The 12272-nt window shown below is 40.9% G+C and overlaps 1 protein-coding gene across 2 annotated transcripts in view; it reads left to right on the top strand.

The window, feature by feature from the left end:
• LOC139409074 (fibroblast growth factor receptor 2-like) overlaps positions 1 to 4554 on the top strand; it is a 116990-nt gene extending 112436 nt beyond the window's left edge. For both annotated transcript variants that reach the window (XM_071153758.1, XM_071153766.1), the window contains exon 18: positions 3560 to 4554. In XM_071153758.1, coding sequence (XP_071009859.1) covers positions 3560 to 3724 — 165 coding nt within the window. In that variant the 3' untranslated portion in view covers positions 3725 to 4554. The remainder of the gene's footprint in view (positions 1 to 3559) is intronic.
• Positions 4555 to 12272: the final 7718 nt, after the last annotated feature.

Here is a 12272-nt window from a genome sequence, read left to right as displayed (position 1 = left end):
TTATACTCACAGACATCATTCAAACACTTCTATCCAATACTAATAGTAATATGCATATATTAGCAACTGAGACTGAGGAGCAGGCCGTTTACTTTGGGCATCTCTGGGCACCTTTCATCCAAGCTACTCAATAGTGCCCCTGCAGCGATAAGAAGTTAATGAACATGAACACATTTAGCATCTCCGGCTATCGTACTGCTTTCGGGGTAGGGTAAATTCTATGTACTTGAATAGCGGATGGAGGACTCTTTTGCTGCGATTCATTTTCATACCAGCCAGGTAGGCTACTCCAGTTTTAAAGCGACGCAAGGTGCTTAATATTAGAAAAGTTGAGAAAACAATATAGTAGGCCTAATCTATGGAAACCTGATGGGAGCCTCGTCTTTTTAATAGAGGCCATCACAACTGTTGCATAGCCTATAGAAATGTTGCGCAACATGGGCTTATAGGAACACTTATTTAATTCCATGCATCAACCAGCTATGAGAAGCTGGCTCTCCTATTTTGCTCTAATTCTGAATGCCAGAGCTCTCATAAGTGTTTTATTTGATTTTCTATTGCATTTGCATTGATGTTAGAATGATTAGTGGAACAATAGAGCGCTGAGTACTGACCATAAGCGACTGACCCTTAGCAAATTTGATAGGCTACTAATGACCATCAGCGGCATCAGAGAGCAGTTTTTGAGAAGTCTAGTTACCGTGACTGTCAAGTGGAATTTGACTGCTGTCATGACAAGTGACTGCCGGTGTGGCGGTAATGCGGTCACCGTAACAGCCCGAGTTCACAGTCACCTACAATCTGAAGTCTGAGAAATTCACTTGCAGTGCCTTCAGAAAGTATTCAGGCTTTTTCCACATTTTGTTACGTTACAGCCTTATTCAAACATTTATTTTTAATCTACACATAATCTACCACATAATGATCAAGCGAAAACAGGTTTTTATACATTTTTGCAAATGTATAAAAAAACAGATACTTTATTTACATAAGTATTCAGACCCTTTGCTATGAGCTAAAGTGCATCATGTTTCCATTGATCATCCTTGAGATGTTTCTACAACTTGATTGGAGTGCACCTGTGGAAAATTCAATTGATTGGATATGATTTGGAACGGCACACACCTGTCTATATAAGGTCTATATTACACAGTTTACAGTGCATGTCAGAGCAAAACCCAAGCCATGAGGTCAAAGGAATTGCCCGTAGAGCTCTGAGACAGGATTGTGTTGAGGAACAGATCTAGGGAAGCGTATCAAAAAATGTCTGCAACATTGAATGTCCCCAAGAACACAGTGGCATCCATCATTCTTAAATGGAAGTTTGGAACCACCAAGACTCTTCCTATAACTATCTTCTCTAAAACAAACTAAGCAATCGTGGTGGAAGGGCCTTGGTCAGGGAGGTGACCAAGAACCCGATGGTCACACTGACAGAGCTCTAGAGTTCCTCTGTGGAGATGGGAGAACCTTCCAGAAGGACAACCATCTCTGTAGCACTCCAACAATCAGGCCTTTATGGTAGAGTGGCCAGACAGAAGTAAAGGGTCTGAATACTTATGTGATATTATCAGTTTTCTACATTTGCAAAAATGTCAAAAAAAAATGTTTATGCTTTGTCATTGGGGTATTATGTGTAGATTGATGAGGAGAAAAACAAATGTAATACATTTTTGAATAAGGCTGTAACGTAATAAAATGTGGAAAAAGTGCACGGGTCAGAATACTTTCCCGATTGCACTGTATGACATAAACCTGTGCTTTATAAAGGGTGGTATTAGCACCGCTTAATAAAGGCCTTATAAATATTAAAACATTTATAGGATGGCCCAACCTCTTGAAGACTTATGTAAATGTGATACTACCGTTTGTTTTTCTTTGTCATTATGGGCTATTGTGCGTAGATTGATGAGAGGGAAAAACAATTTAATCCATTTTAGGATAAGGCTGTAACATAACAAAAAGTTGGAATACTTTCCGAAGGCAATGTACGTACAGGGTTGGGGTCAATTCCCTTTCAATTCAGGAAGTAAACAGAAATTCCAATAAATATAATTAGCATTGAGGAAAAAATGGAATTGGATTTTAAGTTTACTTCCTGAATTGACAGAATTTAAATGGAATTGACCCCAACCCTGCTGACCTCGTATCCTTGGAAGTGCTCAGGCACTGAGAAGTATGACGTAAAAGCATGTCAGGCTTCTCCAAAAGTTTGGAAAAAGATGAACACGATACAGGCGCACAGACACTCCAATTGGGGGCAAGCAAAGTTGAACAACACTTTTTTTTAACAAGAATGTTCAAAAAGCATTAGAAGGAACCTGCGTTGGCTGACACATGACCTTTACAGTGACCAGAAAATGGCTGGTTGATGCAAACCAGGCCATGGCCCACTGATGTTGCCCAATCATAGAGAGCTACTCCGAGCTATTCCTCGCCTCGGAATAATGGTTTGTGTTTCTCTCCGTTCCCCTCTTGTCGTGTGTGATATCCGTACACTGGTCTGAAAAGGGGCTGTGGATGGAAATCTGTCAGGGCTCATCTGGCCTCAGACCGGGACTCCATAGATAATGCCAAAAGCCCCAACTTCAAGGTTTCAGTTTGAACTTTTGAAATGTAATAAAGCGCCCCTTTTTCCCCTCCCCAAACCACTGGCATATGTGGAGCTCTTTAGTAATGTGAGATGCCTTGTGTTGAGCTGAGAAAATAGAAGCCAGCACTCTTTTTATGAAGAAAGCTCAAACCCCAAGAACACTTCTAAGGAGAGAGGAGGGTGCAGGGCTAAAGACAAAATGACTGGTTTAAGTCGAAAAAGCCCCAAAATGAATACAGAAAAAATATTTTTGTTTTTTATATTTTCCTCGTTTTTGGGGTGAGCGCTGAAGGTTGCCAGACTACGTTCAGCCACATTCCAATTTCAGATGTCAGGTTTGTTTGGATTGTGCTGGGGTGTGACGTTAAGCGGAGCGGTATAAATGTAGCCCTCTCTTTTAGTTTGATCGGTCTCTCTCTCTCTCTCTCTCTCTCTATTTCTTGCCCCTCCTCTCTTAGTTTGAACTCTCTCTCTGGTCTCTTTCTCTCTCTCCCTCTCTTTGGTTTCTCTCTCTCACTGGTCTCCCCCTCTCGCTCTTTCCCTCCCTCCCTCTCTCTCTTGTTCTCTCTCACTCTTTTGTTCCTTCTCTCTCTCTCTGGGTGCTCTGCCTTGCCCGCCCAGACACGTTGAACCACTTTATACTGAGACTAGCAGCAACCGGGTCAGCATTGTTCGATGTGAACCGTGCTGGAAAGTTCCCCTCGCTCCAGCACGCACCATTTATTAAGTATTATTTGTGCAAATATTCTTATACGGATCCGATTTAAGATTATTTTCTCTCCTGGTGCCGCAAACATTTTTTATGAATCTGTCCAACGTGATTTAGGAATAGTTTATAGTTTACATAATAGTTTATAGTTCTCTCACTTTCTCTTATCTTTCTCTCTATCTCTCCTCTCTAAACCTGTGAGTGCTATAGTTGTCTTACCCCCTTCTTCCCTCTTACCCTCTCTATGTGTCCTGTAGGAGTATCTGGACCTGTGTGCCCCAGCGGAGCAGTATTCTCCCAGCTTCCAGGACACACGCAGTTCCTGTTCCTCCGGTGACGACTCTGTGTTCTCCCATGACCCCTTACCAGAAGAGCCCTGCCTCTCAAAGTACCAGCACATCAATGGGGGCGTCAAAACATGAGGCATCCCCTCCTCAATCCCTCCATCGAGCCTGACCTGCCCCTCACCCTAACCCCCCCCCAAAAAAAGAGACATCTTCCATAGAGAGAAACTGAGATATTCCCCCACAACTAACCCCCTCAAACCACAAACCTCCTGCCCCCCCAACCCCCCTCTGGCTCCCAATGGACTTTATTTTTTATTTTTTTATTTCACCTTTATTCAACCAGGTAGGCCAGTTGAGAACAAGTTCTCATTTACAACTGCGACCTGGCCAAGATGAAGCAAAGCAGTGCGACAAAAAACAAACAACACAGAGTTACACATAAACAAACGTACAGTCAATAACACAGTAGAAAAAAATCTATGTACAGTGTGTGCAAAGACAGAGTGTGCAAAGGACTAACGGACTGGATGAGACTGGGCCGGTGGCAGCGCTGCTGTTAGAACTGAACACATTCACCCACGTTCATACCCATGTTCAAGGTCTTAAGGAGAGGACAGGGACCCCCTTTCTTGCCCGTTTTGTTATTTGTTCGGTTGTCTTCCACAAGAGTTTGGAATTTACAACTTGTGCCTTCCATGATTCCATTCCGCTGACTGCCATTCTAAGACTTTAGTTTGTGCCCAGAGGGAAAATATGGACCTTAATGAACTGAAAAAACAAGGAACTCAAAAAGAGGACAGCAAAATAGGAAGGGGAGTGAAAGAAGGCATCAACTAACAAAAACGGTTAAATAGGAGAAGAGCGCTTACAGACACGGCCTCTTGTTTATATTTTGTAATATTGTCTTGTTTCTTTTTACCTTCTCTTGATAATCCCACACACATATTATTATTATGGCGAAAAAATAATGCATAAATATAGTGCTGAGTAAAATTGTAAATATATTCAAATATGTATAAATATATAAATAGTATATATTTACAGTTAATTATTTTTTGTATTGACTCCAGAATAATTTCCCCCTCTCCCGTCCTCCCTCTTTGGGTTTGAGACAGGTGTGTCATCACCCAGGTTATGTTTCTGTTCTCTTGTGTTCTTTTAAAGACACAAACACAAGTATGCACACGTACACACACACACACACACACACACAAACACCTGTCTCGCTCTCACTCAATGACACAGTGGAGTATTATTGGCTTTCAGGGAAAGAGATAGCATGTTAATTTATTTACTTTTTTTATGAAATCAAAAAGTTGAAAAAAGAACAAAAATAGTTAGAAAGAATTAATGCTATTAATGATGCTGATAACAAAGAATAAATAATTCATTATTTTTATTATGGTCATTTAAAAGTATCTTTCAGAGGTAACAGAAATAAAGCTATTTTTGGTAGTGGGTGTTAAAAAGATCCTGGTTTCGTACATTTTATATATAAATGTGAATATTAAGTTACAATTTAAATACTGTACATTTTATAGTTTGCTAATCCCTTTCTTATGTAGATGATGCAGTTTCTATCCAGTCATTTGACTCTTTCTTAGGTTTGCAAATGGAATGAGATTTCTGGATATTTACAGTACATTCAGAAAGTCTTCAGACCCCTTCACTTTTTTCACATTTTGTTACGTTACAGCCTTATTCTAAAATGTATTAAATAAATCATTATCCTCATCAATCTACACACAATACCCGATAATGACAAAGTTAAAACAGGTTTTTGGACATTTTTGCAAATGTATATAAAAAAATAAAATAGAAATAACTTTTTACATAAGTATTCAAACCCTTTGCAAATGAGACTCGAAATTGAGCTCAGGTGCATCCTGTTTCCATTGATCATCCTTGATGTTTCTACAACTTGATTGGAGTCCACCTGTGGTGCATTTAATTGATTGGACATGATTTGTAAAGGCATACACCTGTCTATATAAGGTCCCACAGTGAACAGTGCATGTCAGAGCACAAACCAAGCCATGAGGTTGATGCAATTGTCCGTAGAGCTCCGAGACAGGATTGTGTCAAGCACAGATCTGGTGAAGGGTATAAAAAATTCTGCAGCATTGAAGGTCCCCAAGAACACAGTGGCCTCCATCATTCTTAAATGGAAGAGGTTTGAAACCACCAAGACTCTTCCTAGAACTGGCCGCCCTGCCAAACTGAGCAATCAGGAGAGAAGGGCCTTGGTCATGGTGGTGACCAAGAACTCAATGGTCACTCTGAAAGAGCTCTAGAGTCCCTGAGGAGATGGGAGAACCTTCCAGAAGGACAACCATCTCTGCAGCACTCTACCAATCAGGCCTTTATGGTAGAGTGGCCAGACAGAAGCCACTCCTCAGTAAAAGACACATGACAGCCCGCTTTGAGTTTGCCAAGAAGCACCTAAAGGACTCTCAGACCATGAGAAACAAGATTCTCTGGTCTGATGAAACCAAGATTGAACTCTTTGGCCTGAATGCCAAGCGTCACGTCTGGAGGAAACCTGACACCTCCTTACAGTGAAGCATGGTGGTGGCAGCATCATGCAGTGGGGATTTTTTTCAGCGTCATGGACTGGGAGACTATTCAGGATCGAGGCAAAGATGAACGGAGCAAAGTACAGATGACAACCTGCTCCAGAATGCTCAGGACCTCAGACTGGGGCGAAGGTTCTCTTTCTAACAGGACAACGACCCTAAGCACACAGCCAAGACAATGCAGGAGTGGCTTCGGGACAAGTCTCTGAATGTCCTTTAGTGGCCCAGCCAGAGCCCAGCCTTGAACCCGATCGAACGTCTCTGGAGAGAGCTGAAAATATCTGTGCACCGATGCTCCCCAATCCAACCTGACAGAGCTTAAGAGGATCTGCAGAGAAGAATGGGAGAAACTCCCCAAATACAGATGTGCCAAGCTTGTGGCGTCATACCCAAAAAGACTCAAGGCTGTAATTGCTGCCAAAGGGGCTTCAACAAAGTACCAAGTAAAGGGTCTGGATACTTATGTAAATGAGATACTTCCATTTTAAATTGTTAATACATTTGCAAAAAAAATTCAAAACCTGTTTTTGCTTTGTAATTATGGGGTATTATGTGTAGATTGATGGGGGGCGATTTAATCCATTTAAAAATAAGTCTAACGTACTAAAATGTGTAAAAAGTGAAGGTCTGAATACTTTCCGAATGCACTGTATATGATTGAAAACTACCCACTAGCAATCTGTTACTTCATTTAGGCTTAAAGATTAACACTAGAGGATTCAAACAAAAGTATTAAATCATTTGTGGTTTTTTTCTTCTAGTGGACCAAGTTTAAGATGTTTTTTTTGTGCAAGTGTTCTTGTCACATTTGAAAAATAAAAGATAGAAAAACAAGTGTCTGTTGACTATTCACTCAAAAATATGTTCATGTCCTTGAGAGAGGTCTGAGACTGGCTATATTAGAATATCAGACTATTATCCGTTTTGTTTTGGTGTTGGCTGATTCGTTGATGGATTTTGTTCAGATCCGAATTAGTTTAGCAGAGTGAAATATTGATTTATGTAAACATGTAGGTAATCAGTGTTTATCATCAACTGTGATTGATAAAGGCTGTGTTAGAGGTTAATGGTGCTTTATTCATATAAGCAAAGCAATAACGTTAATAGCAACATACAGCAAGACACTGGCATTTCATAAAAAATACATTAGAGTTGATGAAAGTTTAGCCAAAATAATTGTACCAGATGATAGCATGGGTTAGAGCTTTAAATGCATGTTGTATTTGCCAGTCAGTCTATAGGAAGGTGGGGGAATGATGTGTCTAGTTTTAGGGCCTGGAATAAAGTTAGGAAAACTGACCAGAACAGGGTACGCTGGAGATGCACTGTTGAGGCCTTTTGCTCCAGTAGGAGCTAAAAATAATAAGGGCTCTATTCAATTTAAAGACAATTTTCCCACGTTAGCGGAGACTGCATTCACAGTAAATGCTGCGTATGTCTGCTCAATCGGAAATTACCTTTATTTCTATAGCACAATCTGTCATACTTCAGCATTAGAGATTGAATAGAGCCATAAGTCAAATCAGTCAAGTTTTAAGGCCGGTGATGTTAAGAGCAGACATTTACAGTTCCATTTTTTTGAGTAAATCTTGATTCCTCACCCTCAATTACCAGGCGTTGACCTGTCTTGCTCTGAGAATCCCAGAGTGCAGTGCCCCACTCCTGTGACTCGATGTCGCTCAACGTGTTCTGCCATGCTCCCTGAGAGGGCAGAGTGAAATGTAGGGGAAAACATGTATATTTTTCCACTGAAAACGCCAAGAAGAGCCCTGGAGGATTTGAGAACAGAAAAAGTGGCAGAGTTTAACCACATACACCCATTATTGTAGGGAGGAGAGATGGTGGTCTTGGAGGCCAGAAATCCACACTGGCTATAGCTCACTGTAATCAGTACCTGTGGGCTGTCTATACACACTCCTGGAGGTTGCGTATGGAGACTGGAGAGGGTATAAGGTGCTCCGTCTTGATCTACAGTGGGGAGAACAAGTGTTTGATACACTGCCAATTTTGCAGGTTTTCCTACCTACAAAGCCTTTAGAGGTCTTTTTATCATAGGTACACCTCAACTGTGAGAGACGGAATCTAAAACAAACATCCAGAAAATCACATTATGATTTTTAAGTAATTAATTTGCATTTTATTGCATGACATAAGTATTTGATACACCAGAAAAGCAGAACTTAATATTTGGTACAGAAACCTTTGTTTGCAATTACAGAGATCATACGTTTCCTGTAGTTCTTGACCAGGTTTGCACACAATGCAGCAGGGATTTTGGCCCACTCCTCCATACAGACCTTCTCCAGATCCTTCAAGTTTTGGGGCTGTCGCTGGGCAATACGGACTTTCAGCTCCCTCCAAAGATTTTCTATTGGGTTCAGGTCTGGAGACTGGCTAGGCCACTCCGGGACCTTGAGATGCTTCTTACGGAGCCACTCCTTAGTTGCCCTGGCTGTGTGTTTCGGGTCGTTGTCATGCTGGAAGACCCAGCCACGACCCATCTTCAATGCTCTTACTGAGGGAAGGAGGTTGTTAGCCAAGATCTCGCGATACATGGCCCCATCCATCCTCCCCTCAATACGGTGCAGTCGTCCTGTCCCCTTTGCAGAAAAGCATCCCCAAAGAATGATGTTTCCACCTCCATGCTTCACGGTTGGAATGGTGTTCTTGGGGTTGTACTCATCCTTCTTCCTCCAAACACGGCGAGTGGAGTTTAGACCAAAAAGCTCTATTTTTGACTCATCAGACCACATGGCAAACTTCAGACGGGCCTGGACATGCAGGCCTGGACATGCGCTAATGGTTTTCTTTGAGTATGTGGTCCCAGCTTTCTTCAGGTCATTGACCAGGTCCTGCCGTGTAGTTCTGGGCTGATCCCTCACCTTCCTCATGATCATTGATGCCCCATGAGGTGAGATCTTGCATGGAGCCACAGACCGAGGGTGATTGACCGTCATCTTGAACTTCTTCCATTTTCTAATAATTGCGCCAACAGTTGTCACCTTTCTCACCAAGCTGTTTGCCTATTGTCCTGTAGATCATCCCAGCCTTGTGCAGGTCTACAATTTTAACCCTGATGTCCTTACACAGCCCTCTGGTCTTGGCCATTGTGGAGAGGTTGGAGTCTGTTTGATTGAGTGTGTGGACAGGTGTCTTTTATACAGGTAACGAGTTCAAACAGTTGCAGTTAATACAGGTAATGAGTGGAGAACAGCAGGGCTTCTTAAAGAAAAACTAAGGTCTGTGAGAGCCGGAATTCTTACTGGTTTGGTGATCAAATACTTATGTCATGCAATAAAATGCAAATTAATTACTTAAAAATCATTCAATGTGATTTTCTGGATTTTTGTCTCTCACAGTTGAAGTGTACCTGTGATAAAAATTACAGACCTCTACATGCTTTGTAAGTAGGAAAACCTGCAAAATCGGCAGTTTATCAAATACTTGTTCTCAACACTGTATATGCTATGTTTTCCTCCAATGCTGAGGCAAGTTTAGGCAAACAGTCACTGATTATGACAAGTTCGCAGCAACCACTAATGCAATGAAAAAAACATTTCAAGAAAAGAGTGACAGATTTAACTTCTTGCTCCTACTTGAGACGCAGATGTCTCAAGTAGACACCTGGAAATGCAAATGCGATACGCTAAATGCTAAATGTACTCGTTAAAACTCAAACGTTCATCAAAATGCACATGCAGGGTATTGAATTAAAGCTACACTCGTTGTGAACCTAGCCAACAAGTCAGATTTTTAAAATGCTTTTCGGCGAAAGCATGAGAAGCTATTATCTGATAGCATGCAACACCCCAAAATGCCTGAATGCGACGTAAACAAAGATTTACCGTAGCCGGCGCTACACAAAACGCAGAAATAAAATATAAAACATTCATTACCTTTGACGAGCTTCTTTCTTGGCACTCCTATATGCCCCATAAACATCACTATTGGGTATTTTTTTCGTTTAAATCGGTCCATATATACCCAAAATAGCTTTCTATGGAAGCTGTGTAATTCAGAAAAAAACATTGTTTTAAAACGCTGCGTCATTTTTTAAAATTAAAAAAGTCGACGATAAACTTTCACAAAACACTTCGAAATACTTTTGTAATCCAACTTTAGGTATTAGTAAACGTTTATAATCTATCAAAATGATTACAGGGCGATGTGTATTCAATAGCTCCTCGTCTTCAAATCAATGGCTGAAAATGTGCACTTCACAACATCCTGGCGGAGACCGGAAGAAATTGAATCCAGTTAGTTGGATTTACCAACAAAAAACCCCCTGGAAAATGACGACAATGGCGACATCGTGTGGAATCTGTAGGAATTGCAGGCAGGTCCATAATTAATTTTGTGCCCTTTTAACAACCCATGAAAGTGACGCATGGAAATTATTTTTAGCTTTCAGAGAGCAGTTTTTCTTGCGCTTTTCGATGAAACACACGATCTGTTATAGTCACAGCTGTGATTTAACCAGTTTTAGAAACTTCAGAGTGTTTTCTATCCACACATACTAATCATATGCATATACTATATTCCTGGCATGAGTAGCAGGACGCTGAAAAGTTGCGCGATTTTTAACAGAATGTTCGAAAAAGGAGGGGGTAGTATGAAGAGGTTTTAACGAAGTTGTTATTTTAGGTCACAAATACTGATACAGCACATACAGACATGCCCAATATATTCTGCTTCATTCTCCTGAGATTCCTTTCATCATATAAACTACGAAGTTATAGTTTTGTATTTCTAAAATAATTTCTGCTAATCACTCTCACCGAACATTCATTCAGTGAATTTATATATATATGTATTATCTTGCTGAGGTATTCATATATTGTTTTATTAAACTGCACCCCAGGGATTATTGCATGATAGGACTTAGAGATGTTGTAAACCTTGTTCAATAAGATAGTTGTCAGATGAAGAAAATGCTAAGGTACAGGACTGTTTTGCTAGCACAGACTGGAATATGTTCTGGGATTCTTCTGATGACATTGAGGAGTACAGCACATTAGTCACTGGCTTCATCAATAAGTGCATCGATGACGTCATCCCCACAGTGACCGTACGTACATACCCCAACCAGAAGCCATGGATTACAGGCAACAGCCGCAGCGAACTGAAAAGACGAGTGACCCAGGGATGTGTTTGCTTTGGGGACCTTTAACAGAATGTGACTGGCAGAACAGGTGTTGCATGTGGAGGATGAGGGCTGCAGTAGATATCTCAGATAGGGGGGAGTGAGGCCTAAGAGGGTTTTATAAATAATCATCAACCAGTGGGTCTTGCGACGGGTATACAGAGAGGACCAGTTTACAGAGGAGTATAGAGTGCAGTGATGTGTCCTATAAGGAGCATTGGTGGCAAATCTGATGGCCGAATGGTAAAGAACATCTAGCCGCTCGAGAGCATCCTTACAAGCAACTAGATCCTGGACTTCTGACGGGCCACCCCCAGGTGGTAAGGGAAGACCCCCATGAAAAGTACAAAAATTAAAGGCAATTTATTGGCATTGGGTGAACCATATACACAATTGCAAATACCACTCAAATGGACAACAGTTCATCAAAACCATATTGCAACCGGAACATTGCAAGTAAACCAAAAATCCCATAGGGGATGAGTGTGCCCCACTGTAGATTTTCATATGGGAAATGATCACAAAGGCAGATCCCAAGGGTGAAATTTAGGAAATCTAAAAAATAAAAAAAAGTACACATTTTAAAACCTCATAAAAAGTGCTTTTTGGATCGTTCTTTAAAATGTTTTCATTTTTTTTGTTGTCAATTATACATATATAGTAACCGTATGGACATACATTTGTCTTATTTTATTGAGTTTGTCCATAAGGCCTATGTTTTGTCCATTTGCCATATATGATCATAGGAAGTCGGCTTCCGAACCCAAAAGTCAGTGCACCATATCCAAATGGCATATATAAGTACTGAAAGAACCAAATCAGGATGTTATGTACATTTGCCATATATGATCATAGGAAGTTGGCTTCCGAACCCACATGTCAGTGAACCATGTCCAAATGGCATATATACTGACCAAATGATGTATATCACTATGTTAAGCCCTGAATCAACCTAGAAGGTCTA

The sequence above is a fragment of the Oncorhynchus clarkii genome, chromosome 1 (assembly GCF_045791955.1).
Source record: "Oncorhynchus clarkii lewisi isolate Uvic-CL-2024 chromosome 1, UVic_Ocla_1.0, whole genome shotgun sequence".
Lineage (NCBI taxonomy): Eukaryota > Metazoa > Chordata > Actinopteri > Salmoniformes > Salmonidae > Oncorhynchus > Oncorhynchus clarkii.
Note: the sequence above shows the minus strand (reverse complement) of the source record. Positions and strands in the feature narration are given on the sequence as shown.